The sequence below is a fragment of the Chionomys nivalis genome, chromosome 7, assembly GCF_950005125.1.
Source record: "Chionomys nivalis chromosome 7, mChiNiv1.1, whole genome shotgun sequence".
Taxonomy (NCBI): domain Eukaryota; kingdom Metazoa; phylum Chordata; class Mammalia; order Rodentia; family Cricetidae; genus Chionomys; species Chionomys nivalis.
In genome coordinates this window covers 85,251,283-85,271,995 of record NC_080092.1, presented here as the reverse complement: position 1 = coordinate 85,271,995, position 20,713 = coordinate 85,251,283, and the positions used below count along the sequence as shown (strand labels likewise).

General features: G+C 47.7%; 1 protein-coding gene across 1 annotated transcript in view; it reads right to left on the bottom strand.

Annotated features, from left to right (window-relative positions):
* Positions 1–20,713, bottom strand: part of Itgb3 (integrin subunit beta 3) — a 55,453-nt gene that overhangs the window by 15,039 nt on the left and 19,701 nt on the right. The window contains exons 3-10 of the mRNA XM_057776482.1: positions 14,629–14,824; positions 13,276–13,528; positions 10,372–10,534; positions 9,652–9,813; positions 7,394–7,489; positions 6,723–6,812; positions 5,650–5,784; positions 2,960–3,389 (exon numbers count right to left, since the gene is read on the bottom strand). Of these exons, the coding sequence (XP_057632465.1) occupies positions 2,960–3,389; positions 5,650–5,784; positions 6,723–6,812; positions 7,394–7,489; positions 9,652–9,813; positions 10,372–10,534; positions 13,276–13,528; positions 14,629–14,824 (1,525 nt within the window). The remainder of the gene's footprint in view (positions 1–2,959; positions 3,390–5,649; positions 5,785–6,722; positions 6,813–7,393; positions 7,490–9,651; positions 9,814–10,371; positions 10,535–13,275; positions 13,529–14,628; positions 14,825–20,713) is intronic.

Below are 20,713 nucleotides of genomic sequence, written 5' to 3'. Positions count from 1 at the left end.
GGCTGGGATCCCTCCCACAGAGCTCACACTAGACTGGAACCAATCAACCCTGGAGGAGTGAAGGGGCCCGGAGGCTCTTCTGTAGGCCTTTCCCAGCATTCCCAGCTTGCTCCTTTGGGTGAGTCTTTGGTAGTCTGAACATGGGAGAAATACTATTAGATATTCAAATGCTCTCGTATGTCTGTTTCATCAGGGCCCTGGTCTCTCTCCACTGCTGTAGTGAAGAGTTATACCGCTTTCCCCCAACACTTGCTGGAGTGACTGAAGTAAACAATGTCACGGATCAGAAGAGGTATCATTTTTTATGTCTGTGGTGCATACGTTTTATGTTTTTAAAAATTCTTTACTTATGCGTATGTTGGGCATGCATGCTTTGAGTGCAGGTGCCCTCGGAGGTCAGAGGCATTAGCTTCTCTGCAGCTGGAGTTGCAGGTGATTGTGAACCACCTGGAAACTGAACTCAGGTCATCTACAAGAATAGCACCTGCTCTTAACCACTGAGCCGTTTCTCCAGCCCCTTGGGGCCAGTTTGGTCATGGCATATTTGTCTTTCTGATTGCACTCTTTTGTGGTGGTGGTGGTGATGGTTGGGTGTTGGCTAACCACAAACTTGCTAGGTAGCTGAGGATGACCTTGACCTCCTATATATAGCCTACAATGCTGGTATTTTAAACATGTGCCACCATGTTAAAGTGAACACCTGAGTCAACTGAGCTCAGCCGGCTAAACCCCAATGCAAATGAAGCCTGTCTGGGTCTTAGATTATCACAGAAAACAAGTAGAGCCTCTTCATTCAGTTGATCACACAGAATACCCAGAACCCAGCTCCAACCAACTTGAAAATGTCTGCAGTCTGTCCGTCCCAAACAGGGTTAAATCACAGCAACTACGGTCCAACATAAACCTACCTGCAGAGCCTAAGAAGAAGGCTCAGACTGCCCATTTCCCTGAGAATACTCAGATAAAGACCATACTCACAGCAAGTTGGCTTCTCCTGGTCAGAAAAGCGCCTAGCACTGGTCTCTGGGGCCAGTTTGAAGTTATCAATAGACCTCAGAGGTGCACTAGGTTTTTCAATAAGGACAACTCAGATCCTTCAGGTTCAACATTATAGTCCCCAGGCCAGAGACAGCTTACATTGCACACATGAGGACCTGAGTTCACATTTCCAGCACTCGTGTTTTGGAAAATAAAGCTAGGCTCAGTGACACATACATGTCTACATGTGTGTAACCCCAACACTGGGAAGCAAAAACAGTCAAATCCCTGGAGCTCACTGACCAGCTAGCCTAGCAAACTGGTCAGTCCAGGGTCCATGAAAGAGCCTATCTCAAAAAACAACATGTGTCACGCCACCTCCTATGGAGTCTGCGTGATTTCTCACTTAGACTGTGGCACAAGCTTCAAGGAAGAGTGCCCGCAGAGAAGGTGTGTGTGCTGTGCTTCCTGCACTACAGCCCTTGCACTTTTGGCATTACCTGCTTATGTTCTAAGGAATGCAGTCTGGTTTCTTCTGGAAGGGAAGACATAAGTTTCCAGAGTCTACTAATGGGACATTGCCATATACAGGGAGTATGTGATGCTAATGGAGGAAGATGGGTTAACATTAAAGGCAAAAAGGTTTCCAGGTTTAATCTGGTGCTCAGTAAAGAAGAACAAAAGGCAAAGTTAATTAAGCAATTAAGACAGATTCATCAAAAATGAGATAAGGATAGAAGAGAGAGATAAATGCCTGTAACGTCTTGAGATTGGTTTTGGGGAAGGATTGAGAAGGAGTTAGAAATGTGGAGAAGGAGGAGGAAAGAAGAAGTTCTTCTGCATAGATGGCAGGAATATAAAAAGACCGTAGACTGTGTGACCGTTAACCACAACCGCTTGCCCTTAGCTCAAAATGCCATGAACTCATAGGCTAGATGAAGATTTATATCGAAACTAATGCCAAGCCAAGACTAGCATGACCAACAGACTCACACCAGAGACATCTGTCTGATGAAAATCTATCCTCACGTATCTGATACAATGATTCTAATAATAATCTGTATCGCATGAAAAAAACAATACATGCAGTTCAGCAATCTTTCTGTATAAAGGATGAGCCTCACACCCAGTAAAGACACATTCAGATGCAATTCCTTTGAGTCTTGTGTCTGTCTGTCATTCGCCGACTCCTTACCCACCTATTCCTGAGACCCTGTCTTGTAGGTCCCAATGCCCCGGCTGAGCTGGTCCTTCCCAAACATGGAAAGTGATTGAGGAAGACACAAAATGCCCACCTCTGGTCTCTATACCCATATACATACAAGTGCATGCAATTTTAATCTTCTGGCAGGAAGTCTCTACTGTAACTCTCCAGTGGACTTTATCCCCATGGTCCAATATGATAGGCACTAGGCACACGTGGCTACTGACCAATTGAGAAACTGAATTTATGGTTTCTCTCTCAATTAGTTTAAACAGCTACATGTGGCTAGTGGATACCTTGGCCAGCACAGGCCTAGAATATGAATACCAATAGTTACGAACAGATGATAGAACAAGGATAACATTTAGCACAAGTATATCATTTTCCAAGTACTGTTCTAAGTGCCCAGTGTCTTGCATATATACCACTACTGTCTACTGGTGACAGAAGGATAAATTCAAGTAAAATTATTATGAACTTTACCGCGTATTCCAATATCATATTTTCCATCAGTGAACACTAACAGTTTATCATGAGACTGATTTTTAAGATGAAAAATAAGTTGACCCTCCTGCCTACCCTCATCTTAGCTTCCCTATGCCCCACGAACAAGGTTGGAAGGGTCTGGTTCCCTCCTCTGCTCATTTCTGGTTTTCTGCTCTGAGCGAAATGGATCCTCAATTCTGTCCACCTCGCCAACCTCAAGCCCGCCACATGGCGCCTGGGGTGCGCGTGCGCGCATGGCCATTGAGCACGCGGCTGTGCGCTCCTACTCACCAGAGCACATCTCCCCCTTGTAGCGGACACAGGAGAAGTCATCACACTCGCAGAACTTGCCCGTAATCTTGCCGAAGTCACTGCTGTGGCAAACACACTGGCCACAGAGGCACTCGCCCCGCTGGCTGCAGACGGGTTGGCCCTCCTTGGCGCTGCACTCCTCCTGCTGAGAGGGCCGGTAGTCCTCCTCGGAGCACTCACACATGGATCCCAGCCAGCCCTGGTCACAGCGGCACACTCCACACTCAAAGGTCCCATTGCCATTGTTGCAGCGTGGGCTGAGGGGCTGGGCAGAGGCCTGGCAGGCACAGTCACAGTCAAAGGTAACCTGGACGGTGAGGCTATCCTTAAAGCCCACAGGCTTGATGGTGAAAGACTGCTCCTTCTCCTGGGGGCAGCCGCGTACCTTGGCCTCAACGCTAAAGCTCACCTGGATGGAAAGACGACATTCAGACCTAAGTGAATCTGGGTACCACCGGCCCTAGAGAAATGCTGTGCTGTACCCTACCAAGGACAACAAAACTGGGTATCAAATCCAATGGCCAGTGGGGAGTTTCTTGACCTTAATTCTATCAAAGGCTACATAGTAAAAGCTACACTGGCATCATAGTTACTACTGCGACCTATTTGATTGGACAGATGGTTACAGCCTAGCAATAGAAGGCTGGTTTTCTGCTAAGAAGTCAACCAGCTCAAGCAGGGCAGGATCTGTGATGCCAACTAAGCCTGCTGGAGTATTATTATTATGTATTAACAGCAGGACACGAAAAATGCTGCTTTGCACCACACCGTGCCATAGAGTGGTCAGTCACAACCTGAGGGATTGCAGTATAAAGTGTCATTGGAGGGTGTGAAGTGTGAGCTGTGAACACATATGTTTAGGAAATAAACATACAGGGCAATGGACCAAAAGACCTATTTTTCTTCATTCCTCTCTCCCATCCACCAGTGCCTTGGGGAGAGCAGAGGAGGACCAACAAACAAAGAAAACCAGGGGACCTAGAGAGATGGCTCAGCAAGGTAAGAACACTGGCTACCCTTCCAGAGGGCCTGGGTTCAAATCCACATGGTGGGTCACAACCATCTGTAACTCCAGTTCCAAGGAATTAGACACACTCTTCTGGCCTCCATAGGCACCAGGCACCCATGTGATACCCAAATACACACACACACACACACACACACACACACACACACACCAGCAAAATAACCATATACATAAACTTTTAAAAGAATAATAATCAAGAAAACCATGGAAGGAACAAAGGGGCAAGATGAGCATTTTTTTTTTTTTTTGAGACAGGGTTTCTCTGTGGTTTTGGAGCCTGTCCTGGAACTAGCTCTTGTAGACCAGGCTGGTCTTGAACTCACAGACATCCGCCTGCCTCTGCCTCCCGAGTGCTGGGATTAAAGGCGTGTGCCACCACCGCCCGGCCAAGATGAACATTTGCACTATTAAGTCCCAAGGTGGGTGGGTATTTTTGCCTGTTCTGCTTGCTATTTGTTGGATTGTTTTCATGAGCAAGAATAAAGCCTAGCACACAGTCAGTGGTCGGCAAAAGTCTACAGATGATAGACTGCAGAGAAGAGAAAGGCATTACTCTGGGTGGGTAGAGATCATTTCACTTGCAATCAGATGTACAGGTGTGAACACAGCAAACCGAGATGAAGGTTTGATGTGGGATGCTCCTTTGTATGAATGAATATGTTTTATTACCATTGGTTATTAAAGAAGCTCTTTCAGCCAGTGGCTTAGTAAAGCCAGGTAGGAAATCCGAAGAGACAGAGAAAGTGGGCGGAGTCGAAGAAATGCCACGTAGCTGCCAAAGGAGAAAGATGCCAGCAGCCAGCCAGAACCTTATCAGTAGCGCACACCCTTGGGATGATACACATATTAACAGAAATGGGTTAATTTAAGATGTAAGAGTTAGCTAGAAACAAGCCTAAGCTATTGGCCAAACAATGTTGTAATTTATATAGTTTCTGTGTTATCATTCGAGTCTGGGCAGCCAGGAAACAATCTACAACAGTTCTCAAAAACTGGTAGGAAGTAAACCTTAGGCAGCAGGCACCTCGAGAGGAAAGATTAAGAGCTCTCATAATCAAACTTCTAATTCTGGAAAAGGTTGGGGTGTAGTGGGTATTCACCCTGCTCATGACCTTGGGTTCTCCAGCCCCAATAGAGGCGGAGCTTCTTGTCTGCTGATATAACTCCTTTAAAAGAAAGAGGGGGCGCCGGGCGGTGGTGGCGCACGCCTTTAATCCCAGCACTCAGGAGGCAGAGGCAGGCGGATCTCTGTGAGTTCGAGACCAGCCTGGTCTACAGAGCTAGTTCCAGGACAGGCTCCAAAACCACAGAGAAACCCTGTCTCGAAAAACCAAAAAAAAAAAAAAAAAAAAAAAAAAAAAAAAAAAAAAGAAAGAGGGGGGCAGGCTCTCCCTCTCTTGTGTGGTGGTCAGAGATCAGACTGCTGGTTCCATTGCCTCCCCTCCCCCCACCCCCGGCAGAGCAGAAGCCCTCGGTGACTATCTACCTTGTTGTGTACCTCATGAGTGTTTTCTGATAAATCCCCGATAGCCATTTGAAAAGCTCCTGTGGATTCACCTATATTTGCTTACAAGGGGGTACACGCAGATTCTGGAGCCCCAGGTCACAGCTTCAATATCAGCCCCTGCCTAGTCCACCTCACCGTGTCTCCAATCTTGAGTCCCACACAAGACTTGAGGCCTGGGATGACCTCGTTGTTGAGGCAGGTGGCATTAAAGGACAGTGACAACTCTTCAGGGAGGTCACGCACTTCCAGTTCCACTTTAGAGCGGATTTTCTGAGCAGAAAAGGACAAAAGAAAGTAAGAACACAGACAAAAGCCAAGTCCATCTCACGCAAAGCCAGCACAGTGGGCTGGGACTTGCCTGAGGCTGAGGTTTCTCTGCCAGTAGTTGCTCTATGGTCTCTGCGCTCAGTCGCCTCTTTGGGTTTCGTTAGGACCTGGCTATCTCTTATTCTGCCCCATAGCTGTCCCTGTACATCTAACTCACATCTGCCATCCACTCTACCTCTGTCCTATTCCTCCCTGTCCTTCCTTCCTGGCCCATTTTCTTTCCAAAAGATGCCATCATTCCCAGAGCTGGCCATCCTCTACCTCTAGCAACACTGGAAGAAAACAGGAAGGTCGCGTGGGAGAAAGGCAGTCAGGGTTCCAAAGAACTTGGCTCTGTTAGAACATGGGCTTGAGCCTTTAGGCATGAGACAATAGCCCAGGTCAGTTCATACACTTCAGCTCTCTCCGGGACAGAGTCCCAAAGCAGTTTGTACTGTGACTTGACAGCTCTGTCAGAGTATCTGGCTTCTCTACCGCCGTGTTCAACTGAATCACATGATATGAAACTTCCTGCCACTCCTAAAAGTTCATATAAAGTCAGACCACTCCTTTGTCTTGGGAATTGGTCTGGGAAGAAAGGCCGCTTTCGAAGAGGCTTCCCCTGCCTTCGCCCTCATGCAAGTTCTCTCTCTCTTTCTCTTCCTCTCTCCTCTCGACCTCCCTCACTCTTAATGAAGTTCCTCTTCAGGCTTTCAAGGGAAGCCTCTCATCCCCTTGTTTAGGCCTCCATATTGTATTGCTTCCACCTCCTCCCTTCCACCTCCAGACCCAAGCACGGCCTCGAGGCCCATTCATTTTAAGAAATTTCATCACTGAAGGGAATGTATCAGGTTTCCACTGCAGACTGACGACTGCGTCCCTCCTAAGGCCAACAGCCTTACCCCATAAGCATCAACAATGAGCTGGAGGACATTGCTTGAGTCATCAGACAGGATTCCCACTGTGGTCCCTGGGATAAGCTCGCTATAATTCTAGAAAGGAAGACAAAAACACCCATAGCTTACTGAGGGAAAGTGGTCTCCTAAAAGTCCCCCCTAGTCAAAATGGCAGTGGTTGTCGTTGGGGGCGGGGGCGACATCAAGACAGGGTTTCTCTGTGTAGCCCTGGCTGTCCTAAAATTCGCTCTCGAAACCAAGCTGGCCTTACACTCAGAGATCTGCCTGCCTCTGCCTCCCAAGTGCTGGGATTAAAGGTGTGCACCACCCACTGCCAGACTGGCAGTCTTAAAATGAAGTTTGGAAGGCACTGTGGGATGTCTCACTTGTTACTACCAGAACAGATCTAGCAGATTTCCCTATCTGAGGAAAAGTAGGAAACCTTTTTAACTTCCCCTCCTCCCACTGAATTATCTCCCGCCACCACCACAAACATCTTCTTCCTAGTAGGTTAGAGGTTGAAGGGGAAAGGTTACAGAGAGAACTATGTGAAGTACCCAGAGAATGGGTGTAGAAAGGATTTTCCTAGTCAGGTCCCCGGATAGTGACAGCATGAGCTGGCCACCTGGGACAGGCCCATCTGTGGTGACAGGACGGAAGCCCCAGAGGCATGATACCTGGTAGAGGTTGGCGACATTCTCAGTGACTGCGAAAATCAGGTTAATGTTTTTCTGGGATAGCTTCTCAGTCATGAGCCCCAGAGATGGATAATCCTGGAAAAGGGGGAAGAGGTGAAGGTTCATGCTTCCCTGGACTCTAAGCCTTTGAACTTGTCTTATTTGGGGAAATGTATAGCTTTAAGATTTTTACCCACTAATCAAAGTGAGGTATTGTGGTTTGGGTGTGGCGCCTGTGTGTCCCTTGGGTTTCATGTGTTGAAACTGTGAGATGCTGAAGGGTGAAGACAAACCCCCTACAGTATTTAGGAGTAGAGTGTCTGGGAAATAAATAGGGTTAGAGGTCATTGTGGTGAAGCCCCCAGAGTTGAATCCCCGCTAACTTTATAAGAGGAAAACAAAGAAACAGAAAGCCTACACACGCTCCCTGACCTCTGCTTCATGCCGGCCTGAGTCTTGGGACTCAGCCAAAAAGATGATGACCAGATGTGGTCACTCAAACTCGCCAAGTTCTAAGAACAAAACTAAAGGTCTTTTCTGGCTTACTCTGTCTGCGCTATTGTATTGTTAGCAACAGAAACCAGAACACGAGATGAGTGAGAAGGGCAAAGCAAGGCAAACTTAGCTGTGAGCCCTGGGCTGGTGGTGTTCCAAAACCAAGCTCCTTCCTTCCCACTCAGATTCCAGCCAGCCCCATGAGTTAGGACCCACTGCTGTGAGCTCTGGGCAAATGGTCTAGCCTCACTCTATCGATTCTGTGGAAGAGCTCTAGGCAATGGTCTAGCCTCGCTCTATGATCACCTACTGAATGATCACCAACCACCACTCTTTCCTACTCAGCACTGTTCTAGCACATTCCTCCTGCCACTGGAGTGACCTCATCTTGGCAATCCTCCTTCTTCCTTTGCCTAAGCTCGCCTCCTCCACAAGGCCTTCCTTGACCACCCTAGCTCCTACAGAGCTTTTCCTCCTTTCCTGCCGACAGCCTTTGATTGTATCAGACACCTAGCACTCAGCATGCACCCTGTGCTATTAATACAGATGTTGGAATATAGCCTCTCTCTTCATCGAAGCCAAAAGCCTTCTAAGAGTCAGTCCTTACAGCTTTTTCATCTCCCAGCTCCTGGCCAATGCCTTGTATAAACCAGTACAAATGTTGCTGACTCGCCCATTGTCTGACAGTGCTCAACTTCTCATGAGATCGCCAGCTCAGTCTCCTGCCTTTAATCACTTTTAAGCTGCAAGGTGGTTCCTCTATTTATTGACTTTAAAAAATAAAGAGTAGGCTGGGGATGGCTCAGTGGGTGAACACTTATCTAATACATTGTGAGACGCTGGGGGAAAAAACATTCATGGTAGTATAAATTTCTAATCCCAGCACTCAGAAGACTGAGGCAGAAGGATTGCAAGGCGAAGGCCAGCCTAGGCTGTATACAGAACAAGACCCTTCCTCCATAAATAAATAAACAAAGCAGGCATAGTGTCACATGACTGCACCCTCACATCCGTGGGGTGATGGCAAGAGGACTAAGAATTACAAGCCTGGGCTGCACGGCAAGACCCTGTCTCAAGAAAACAAAGGGGTGAGGGGACAAGACAGGCAAAGAGTCAAGATCTAATCCAACTACTCAAAGTGTTATTATTTTAAACTTTGCTACATTTGCCTAACAACCGACACCAATTGTTCCCACTTAAATTTAAGCTCCTTTCCTCTTAATTAACTGTCTATAGTTAATTAAAGCATGTAAAATAACTTTTCAGGAGTTTTCTTACCTGTCATCCTAAATTATCCACAAATCATATGTCCTTCAAACCAAATGGCTCTGTGCCCTTTAACTTTTCCCCAAGAGGCGCTGCTCTCTGGGTCTTTCATTTCATCAATGAGACCTTTGTCCTCTTTTCCCATCTTCCTCCAGTAACCACACGTGAGCTTGATCCCAAGAAAGGACCAATCCACAGAGGAAGGAGGGACGCAAGCTTTCCAGCTGTGCCTGAACACATGCTGGATGCCATGATGCTGATGCTGATGACCGTGGAGTCAGTGTGAACACTCACACAGGCATGGTCATCTCTCATGGTCGGACCATTTATACCCTGAATGAGGGTGACCCATTAGGATGTGGCAGAAACAGGCATTAGCTGAGCCCCACATAATGGCCCAGAGCAAAGGCCGTTGTTAGATTCACACAAAACCCTTGCCTGGAATAAGACAGCCCATTCAGAGTGAACGAGGACCACAGGGGGACCAGGCATCTCACCATGGTCGTGGAGGCAGAGTAATGGTTGTCACTGCCAATGTGACACTGCCCATCGTTGGGCAGGACAATGCCTGCCAGCCTTCCATCCAGTGCAATGTGGGTCTTGGCATCAGTGGTGAACACCAGCAAGTGGGACGCGTCATTCCTCCAGCCAATTTGTTCCTGTAAAAAAAAAAAAGGCAACTTCAGCTATGTCATCAGTGTGGAACAAAGACCCCAGAACCTAAAGAGCTGGACAAGCTGAATTGAAGAGGGAGCTCGGCCCCAAGCCTTGGAACATAAACTAGAACGTTCCACTCCAGGCTTTCTTCCCTTAATCAGCCCATTGTTGATTAGGAAGGGAGGCCTGCCTTCTTCAGCTCCACACATAACTCCTCCCGTGACAGGAAGGCATCTGTATCCCTGGAATTGACCCAGGCTAGAAGAAATCCCACCCTAAGATCTGCTCTCTTTGCTGAGGTCAAGTTAACCCAGGCTTGACTCTGAAATAATTCCAGAACATGTGGGCTGCTGTTCTCCCTAGGAAAGGTCTGGGGTTACTGTGGTTCAGAGAGGTGTTAGCTGTGGCCTTGGTGTGGCTATAAAGAGAGACTTTGTAGCAGAAACAATTGATTACTCATACTGTACCAAGTCCTGCTTGACTCCTCTCCCCCATCACACCGGAATCCCCGTTCTGAATTGTACCAGCTACACCTGGCACCCCTTGCCCTCCAAACTCACATCACAGACTGTAGCCTGCATGATGGCATCAAAGCCGCCCTCTGGGGCATCTCGGTTACGCGACACACTCTGTTTCTTCACTTCCTCGTTGAAGCGGGTCACCTGGTCAGTTAGCGTCAACACATGCTTGTAGCCAAACATTGGCAAACATGCAGTCTTCATACTGAGGGGAGTGAGAGGCCATCTTAACAGAAGCTGTGGTGTAAAGGCGGTTTGAGGGTCAGATAAAGAGAGAGGGACAGATATGGACAGTGGCGTGCCCAGACTAGGTCCATATCATATTGGTTTTTCTCTTTTTATTTTTATTTTGCAGTGCTGAGGATTGAACTCAAAACCTCATGCATGGCAGATAAAAGTTCTATCACACAGCTGCACTCCAGTCCCACAGAACCACAATTACTGGGACAATCTAGACTTCAAGTCCTTCAGATTACCTATGGCACCACAACCGTACCCCCAGATAGCCAAAAGGACAGGAAAGATAGCAATGAAACCAGACAAAACAGATTAAAGTCCCGCTCCCCGTTCACCAAGCACGGGCTTTCTAACAGCCTTTTTAAACCCGCATTCCAGAAAGTACTTGGGGCACAGCAACAAGAAAAGTAATACACAAGCCAAATGAAGACAAGGGGCTGGAGGCGTAGCCCAGTGGCAGGTTTGTATATGGAGACACAATGGTGCTTATCTCATGAGAGCTATTGCAAGACCAAGAAAAGCAATTACACAAGGGGAAGGCTCCAGCTATCATGGCTGGCATCATCAACACTTCTTTTTTTTCAGTGCAACAATAAAGCAAATTTATAGACCATGCTGTCCCCAGATGTTTTCTGGGGAAACAGATAGCCCAGACAGACGCTGAAAAAGTGTGCCATAGAATTTTTTAAAAGTTAAAAAGAAAACCCATGCCTCATGAGTCCAGCAACCATCATTTCAATATTCTTTATTTTTAATTATGTGGGGGGTGAGAATATGAGAGGGGAGAGGCAGAGAGAGGAGACAGAGACAGAGAGAATGAATGTGTGCAGACGCCCATGGAGGCCAGAGACAGCATCAGATCCCCTAGAGCTGGAGCTACAGGCTTGGATTAAGAGCTACCTGACCCGGGTACCGGGTACTGGACTCTGGAAGAGCAGGAAGCATTCCTAACCACTGGGCCATCTCCCCAGCCCCAGTTATCATCATTTTAAATAACTACTATCCATACATTTACGGTCCTCATCAAGTAAGCCACTCAATAGTAGACTGCTATAGTTTGAACAGGAGATAGACTCGTGTGTTTGAATACTTGGTCCCCAGGGGGTGACACATTTCAGGGCGGCTGTAGAATCTTTGTAACATAGAACCTTGCTGGTGTAAACAGGATTATATGGCCAGGGCTCGTTTTGTTTGGATTGTTCCAGTCAGCTCCACTGCCAGCCCTTGTGGCATGTAGCAGGTGGCTGCCACAGGTTCCTGCCACCACAGACCAAGCCACTTTAGACTTCATGACTTATTTGTCATGATGGATTACATCCTCTGAGCCATGAGCCAAAGCAAACCTTACCCCATTTACGTTGCCTCCGCCAAGCGTTTGGCGACAACAGCAAGAAACGTAACTAATGCAGAAGCTAAGCAGAGGCACAGGGCCGGAGACGTCATTCAGCAGCAGGACGCCCGCCTAGCAAACATGAGATCCCAAATTCAATTTCTAGAGCTCCTCCAACCCCAGAGCTACGATGGGTTGGCACGTGCCTGTAATATGGCACTCGGGAGATTGAGACCAGCCTACGCTACATAGCAGAAATCTCTGTCTCGGAAAAAAGAGGTGTGAGGATTGGAGATATGGTTGAGTGGTTAGGAGCACTGGCTGGCCAGGCGGTGGTGGCGCACACCTTTAATCCCAGCACTTGGGAGGCAGAGGCAGGTGAGTCTCCGAGTTCGAGGCCAGCCTGGTCTACAGAGTGAGTTCCAGGACAGCCAGGGCTACACAAAGAAACCCCGTCTCCAAAAGAAAAAGGAAAATAAAAAGAGCACTTGCTGATCTTCCAGAGGACCCATGTTTAATTTCTGGCATCCACATGGTGGCTTATAACCATCTGTAACTCCAGCTCCAGGGGATCCAACACCCTCTTCTGGCCTCTGAGGGCACCAGGCACACACATGGTACACAGACATGCATGATGCAAGCAAACACTGATACGCATGAAACAAAATTTAAACATATATATTTTTATAAAGGAGGCAAACAGAGAGAGAGGGAGAACTTAACTATTAATATATTGTTAAAAATTCAAAAAAGTGACTTAATTTTCTTGCATTTTAACTCTGAAAAATTTATGCTCTTCATGACTAGAATAATAAGACTAGAACCAGTTCTTCTGAAACCATAGCGACATTTTCACTCATCGAGACCTCGCTCCACTCTTGACCTCATCTGCCCCCCACTTTTCCTCTCTATTCACTTGGGACTAAGCCAACAAGCTAATGACGTTTCTGTGTAGAACCCTAGCAGCCCCTAGCAGCCTTGAGCCTGTTCGCGTAATACTCCAGATAGTAAGCCCAGCTGCCGGACAGAGAGAAGCTGAAAACAACACAGCTTTACATAAAGCAGCCAACCAAACAACCTCCAGGGGGCTGGAGAGATGGCTCAGCGGTTAAAACATTTGATGCTCTTCCAGGGGACCAGAATTTGGTTGCCAGTACCAATGTTAGGCGACTCATAATCACTTGTAACACCAGTCCCAGGGGGTCTGACACCCTCCTCCAGCCTCCACAGTCACCTGGCACGCACAGACACAAAAACATACGTATACATAGAAATAAAAATAAATTTCTAAAGAAAATAAAACCTGGAGTTTAAAATGGCAACCAGGTCTTAGACCAGCCTGAGACAAAGGGAAGGGGTGCTTCACTGGCTTGTGTTACCTGTAACAGGGGTTTTTGAGGGCCTCTGGTGGGGAGATGAACATGTATGGTGATACAGGTTTGTCCACAAAGGCCCCAAAGCCAATCCGAAGGTTGCTAGTAAGCTTGCGCATCTGGGAGGCTAACTTGGTACCCAAGGTCTGGATGCTTGACAGATCATCTTTCATGGAGAAGGACAGGTCCATCAAGTAGTAGATGTCTACAGGGTAATCCTCCACCTGTCGCACTTGAAGTGAAAAGATCTTCGAATCATCTGGAAGACAGAAGGATGTCAGTTTTTCTCTCCTCCTCTCCGCCATAGGAGATAAATAGCCATTCGATCAAATTAAGCTTGAAAGTTTTGATTCCCACCCCACCCCCATTATAACTCCATTCATCTTGCAGTCTCTTGAACTTCTTCCTTTCCATTCTGTGATTTCCTGCTATAAATCCCCATGTCTACTCTGGGTCCCCAGGTCTACTATCTCAAGTCAGACAACTCTTGACCGGCAACTACAGGTCAGACTCTGTGAAGGACAGGAACTGTACTGGGTACGGTGGCACACAACTGTACTCCCAGCGTGCACACAGCAGAAGCGGGGAGATTCCTGAAAATTCAAGGCCAGCCTGGGCTGTACAGCGAGTTTCAGGCTGAACAGAGGTCCTGTCTCAAAACTAAATAAATAGCACCCTGCTTTTCTCCAAATCCCACAATGCCTTGCATACAGTGGGGCTCTCTCCAGCTCTTACTGATTTATTCAGGCCAAGCATTAAAAAGCTTAGCCCAATACCCCTCCCTCTTTAGTTCCTACTTCGTCTGCTCCTAAACAGTCCCTATCCCCTGCGGTGGAAAACAGGCTCACAAATTGGCCGGGTGGTGGAGGCACATGCCTTTAATCCCAGTACTCAGGAGGCAGAAGCAGGAGGATCTTAGTGAGTTAGAGGTCAGCCTGGTCTACAGAGTGAGTTCCAAGACAGCAGGACTGTTACATTGAGAAACCCTGTCTTGAAAGAGAAAGAAAAAAAAAAAAAGAAAAGCTTTTTCATCCTATATCTCATTTGCACCTCCACAAAAAGCTGCTGCAGACTTAGATAAAACACATCAGGAGGAGGCGGCATCAGAAGGGTTAAGTAATTAGTAACCAGTCAAATCACTGGTAACAGGCGGGGCTGGGATTCACACTCGGACCTTCTGACTCAAATCCTTACTCCTCTTATTTTCTTCCATTCTCCTACCCACAACTGCCCCCTCCTCTTTCCACCCCATTCCTCGTGCATGCTGCCCCTTACCCCCAAGAGTTCTGCTCAGACTTTCTATGGATGTCCCTTGCCCTCTTGTGCTGGGTGTCTCCCCAAGATGAGCCCTGTGCCTACCTGGCCGCAGTCGGAGGGCAATCCTCTGGGGGCTGACTTGAGTGATCTGGGTGCTGTCTCCAGAACCCTTGTCGCTGAGTGGTCTGTCCTCCAGGATCCGGGCCTCACTGACTGGGAACTCAATGGACTCTGGAGCACAGCCGTCCTTCAGCAGGTTCTCCTTCAGGTTACAGCGGGGTGAGCCCTGGGGCAGAGCCTATGGAGACAGGAGCCCAAGGGAGGCCTGACATCAGAGCTAGCATGGCTATGCCTCCGGCATGACACGTCACCTCCCAATGACTTAGATCTTACCCAGCCCTTTGAAGCTAATCTAGCATAGGAGTGCTGGGGTCCTTTCCTAGTGATACACACAGCAGGAGCAAACAGGCTGGGTCAGTACCTGTTCGTGCTTGACAGATGAGAGGAGGGTGCATTAAGTAAGGTGTCTGGCAAACTAGTGCTTTCCAAACTGTGAAACAGAAAGCAGTCTGTGAGTCGCAAAATCGGGTTTACTATTGAATTGAATGGAATAGAAAATACCTGAGTATGTAAATAAAAGTTTCCATGTAAGATGGGGTAGCATACATAATGAGTAATTTAGCATACATGATGAGTAATAATACATGAGGTATTTCTTTCTGTAGGTCAAGGTTAAAACCACTTACAGCTATTGTGTTAGATACTGACTGCTTTATAAGGTCTTGGTTGTGCGCTTCCTGTCTTCCCCTCCTCACGGAGGACGCAGGTGACAGAGGGGAGACAGGGAGGGTAAAGAGTAAGAGCAAGGGAATGAGCAAGCTGAGACTGACCCTCAGTGTCGCCACTGACTGGGTACCAGAGCACAACACCCGGCTCTCGGAGCCCAGTTCCTTCAGTTGTAACGTGAAAGGTAAAAGTCTTCCTTGGCTACAAACAGCAATCAAACCACAGAGACAGAAGGGGAAATGACGGTTGCTGCGGGCTAGGGAGGAGTGGAAGGAAGAGTTGTTTAATTCGCCCAGAGTTTTAGTTTAGCAAAATGAAATTAGTTATGGGGATGGATGATGATGAGGGTGTCCCATTACAAACAGATTTAATGCCACTCAAGTGTACACTTAAAATAGTTAAGACGGAAAAATTATACAAAGGAATGCTTAGGAGGACTGGGGAAATGGTTCAGTCAGAAGTGTTTGCTGCACAAGTGTGAGAAACTGAGCTCAGCACAATGTTTTAACAAAAGGGGGGGCCTGCTGACACAGGCCTACAAACCCAGAGCTAGAGAGGTGGAGCCAAGAGCATCCCTGGGGGCTTGCTAACGAGCTAGGTTAACCCTATCGCTGAGCTCCAGGTATAATGAGTGACCCTGAGTCTCAAGAAATAAGGTGGAGAGAGAGAGAGAAAGACATACAAAATAGATCTTCACACACGTATACACCACACACACACACACACACGTTAAGGTGGTAAATCCTGTTATATGTATTTTACCACAATTAAAAGAAAATGAGTTTAAGCCAGGTGGTAGTAGCGCACGCCTTTAATCTCAGTACTCGGGAGGCAGAGGCGGGCAAATCTCTGTGAGATCATTGCTACCTGGTCTACAAGAGCTAGTTCCAGGACAGGCTCCAAAGTTACAGAGAAAAGCTGTCTCAAAAAACAACCAAACAAAAAATAATTAGTTTAAAAAGAACCAACAAGAAGAACCCTCCATCACAGGGATGTCGTGCCAGGCTAAAAAAGACCATGTGTGTATACAGTAAGTGCTCAATCAGCGTTAGCTATTAATATGAAGTGTTGATAAGGAATTCCTGAAAGAGCCCCCTTTGAATAAACCCCACAAGCTGGGAAAAGACCGTGAGGACAGGCTGCTGACCAGAGCTGTTCCGTCACTTTCCTCCTTCGCTCTGGATGAAAACCACACTGGCACAGATGCCCTCAGCCTCTGAACTCCGTGTATGCTCACATGCAAGAACTCACTGTTCTTGGAAGGACACTGAAATCAGAAAACAGGCCCCAGAGCTAGGTCACCGCTAGCTAGCCATGTGACCCCATAGAAGTCACTTTGGACCTTAGTTTCCTGGGATTAGGGAGCACGATGCCCTCGGTTTGGTCATACCCCAGCACTAAGCATACTTAACTAGAACTGCCTGAACATGTGTCTAGCTGGCACGTGCCAGGTCGAGGAGATTAATCTGAAAGCTGACACACCCCTACCTGGACCTATTCCCAATGTCTAGGTCTTCAGACTTTCCTAAAAAAAAAAAAAAATCCTACCAATATCCCCGAGCTACTGTTAACATTTACTGAGCACTCGCTGCAGCTAGGCTGGGACAGGGCGCCACAAACCACTGCCATGCTGACGGCCTGGTCAGGCAGGAATTACTCATTCTTATTTCACAGGTGAGGAACCTAAGTGTAGGAGGCTTCACCAACGAAGAACACAACTTTCTGGGCTAGAAATCTGAGGCCCGAAGAAGTTAGGTGACTGCCCAGAGTCGCAGAACTTGAGTGCCATACAACTAAGATGCCTCCCAGGCTTTCTGCCTGGGAGCAGCCTCATAAAGGAAGTTTTACTGCATTCCATAGAGAACGTAATAAAACACAGTAAAGCTGGTTGGGAGGAATGGTCCTGGGAGGAGCCAGAGCAGAAAATGCCCCGGGCATTCAGAGAACAGGATCGGAGATAGAGACCTGCGAAGTGTGGGGAGAGATGGGCAATATCCTCCATGTCCAGCTGTGGAGAACCTGGGCACCAGGACACCTGCAGAGGGATCAGGCCACAAGAGACACCCACATTCTAAAGATGGGCAATATCCTCCATGCCCAGCTGTTCAGAACCTGGGCACCAGGACACCCGCAGAGGGATCAGGCCACAAGAGACACCCACATTCTAAAGCTCAAAAGGTCCCCTTTGAGGAGTTGAAGACCTGCTCTGTGTAGATAGTGACATAAGTAGCAGTGCAAGCATACAGATATTCCACACACGTGCACACATACGACACACATTCCACCTTCACACACATACACTCTACCCTTATCCACCTCCCCAAAACACACACACATATACACATTCCACCCTCACACATACACACTCTACCCTTACACACACACACTACACACACACACTACACCTACACAAATACAACACACACATCACACACTCCAGCCTCTCACACACACACTCTACCCTTACCCACACTCACACACACACTACACACACGCTACACCCACACACACACACTACACCTACACAAATACAACACACACATCACACACTCCAGCCTCTCACACACACACACTCTACCCTTACCCATACTCACACACACACACTACACACACGCTACACCCACACACACCACCACCACCACCAGTCTTATCTGTGATTCCCACTTCCCACAGACCTCAGAGAAAACCTTCCCGAAAAGGCAATGATTAGATCACCGAGCTGCCAGAGAAGCTGAGCCTCTCCAGAACAAGACAGAGACAGGAGGGGGAGACCAAAAGGTGGGGACCAGGGAGCTGAGGGAGAACTGCAAGCCACTAAGAATCCTCAAGCTCTGCAAGGGGACCATGCTCTGGGTAGGGGCTTTCCTCACTCCTGCTTCCTAACGGCAGTCTCCATAAGCGGAGAGCTGCAAGCTCACATGTGCTGACAGTCATTATGCTTTCTATGAACGTCCCTAGAAAAATCAAAATAAACACCGAAAAATAAAAATAAAAAGAGCCGGGCGGTGGTGGCGCACGCCTTTAATCCCAGCACTGGGAGTTCGAGGCCAACCTGGTCTACAAGAGCTAGTTCCAGGACAGGCACCAAAGCTACAGAGAAACCCTGTCTCGAAAAACCAAAAAAAATAAAATAAAATAAAAAGTAAACAGAAAAATAATACCAGGCCGTCTCCCTCCTTTGGTGATCGCTGGTGTCAGAAGTCAGAAACCTAACAGACTCCTTGGCCCAGCTCTTCCTGAGAGCCTCCTGCCCTGGGAAGATACCAAAGATACCAAGGCGATGTCCTCAACACACTTGGCCACATTCCCACCCCAGGCCCAGATGCGAGAAGGGCTATCTCCAGGTCACTCAAAGAGAAAACTAGAAAACGGGTTGATGTTAACTGTTCTAGTTCCCACCCAAACCGGATGCTACACAAAAGAGTAGAGCCCCACCCCATGCGGGGGGGGGGGGGGAATCACCCACAGAGGTAGGAGGCCGGGGGCGGGGCTGAGCTCTGTGAGCTGCTGGATCCCCTCCCCTTCCTGAGAGGCTGACACATTCTATTAGGTCCAGGCCCCCTTGATTCTGTTTGGGAAAAGTACAGCATAAATAACAGTCCCTGTGATCTCTGTCTCACAGGGCTGGGCAGGGGCTAAAATAAGACTGTGAGATGATTTCAAAATCCAAAGTCTCAGTGTGAGTCAAATATATTCAAATCCTCTGGGGATCCCGGGTAAGGGGCAGAGGCCGCTTTCCTGAAGTCGTCATTGTAACAGCCACTGTGCTGTGTGCTCTCTCTCTCCTGGGGGAGGCAAGGGAAAACATATCCTTGGAGTTTTCTTTTTTCAGTACTAAGAGTGGACGTGTGTTCCAGACTCTGCCTACCACAGGGCTATCTCCCTGGGCCCACTCCGACACTGCTGTCTGATTGGCTCACTTAGTAAGGGTAGGAAATTACCTGAACACAGAGAGAAGTATGGAGGCAAGATAAAGGAAAACAAGGCATTTTAGTCTATAGCTGTCAGGACTCATGCTTTGTTGGTGACGAGGGACACACTCTTACCACTGTGTTATTTGTTTGAGGTTTGTCTGTTTGTTTGTTTTGTTTTGTTTTATTGAGGCAGGAGTTCATTTAGCCCAGGCTGGCTTTGAACTTCTATTGTTGTTCTATTGGCTTTGAACGCTTCAATGTGTGTAATGCAAAAATTACCTTGAACTGTTTTTATGGTATATGTGTGTATTTTATGCACACAGACACATGCATGTGTGGGTGTGCCTGTGCACACACACGAGGAAGCCAGAGGAGGATGTTGGATGTCTTTCTCCATCATTCTCCACTTCTCTTTCTTTTTTTAAGACAGGGTTCACCATGTAGCCCTGGCTGCCCTGGAACTCCTTATATAGACCAGGCTAGCCTCAAACTCAAAGAGATCTGCCTACTTCTATTTCACCAGTGCTGGGATTGAAGGCGTGCGCCACCACAGCCAGCCACCTTATTTTTTGATAGAAGGTCTCTCGGTGAATCTACAGTTCGCTGCTTTGGCTAGGATGTCTAGCCAGCAAACTCCTGGGATCTACCTGTCTCTGCTCCTCAACCCTGGAATCATAGGCACGAGGGGCTATTCCCAGCTTTTCCATGGGTGCCGGGGATTTGAACCCATCTCCTCATGCTTCCACAGCAAGTGCTCTTACCCACAGAGCCATCTCCACAGCCCAACCCCGAACTTGTACCTTCACCTTGATCCTCCTACCTCTGCCTCCTGAGGACCAAGATTACAGGCATGTGGTTACCACGCCCAGTTTATGAAGTACTGGGTTTAGCCCAGGGCTTCAAGCACTCTACCAACTGAGTCACATAGCCAGACTTGCTGTCTTAGTTGAGGCGTCTTTGCTACGAAGAGACACCATGACCATGGCAACTCTTATAAAGGAAAACATTCAAGTGGGGTGGCTTCCATTTTCAGAAATTTAGTCCGTTATCTTCATGGTGGGACATGATGGCATGCAGACAGACATGGTGCTGGAGAAGTAGCTGAGAGTCCCATAACTTGCAGGCCACAGGAAGAGAACTGTCTCACTGAGTATGACTTGAGCATTATATAAGACCTCAAAGCCTGCCTCAACAGAGACACACTTCCTCCAATAAGACCACACCTACTCCAACAAGGCCACACCTCCTAATAGTGCCACTCCCTTTGGGGGCCATTTTCTTTCAAACCACCACACCTACTATACATTTTTTTTTCTACAATAACAAATTTTGGGACAAACTCAAGGTAGACACCTTGTGCTCCAAGTTATAAATACATATAAAGGAACTACAGACATGATCACGAAACGCTGATAAACACACACACACACACACACACACGTCCTGAGCCTTTCCCTGCAGATGCAGAGAAGGAAGTCCTACTGGAG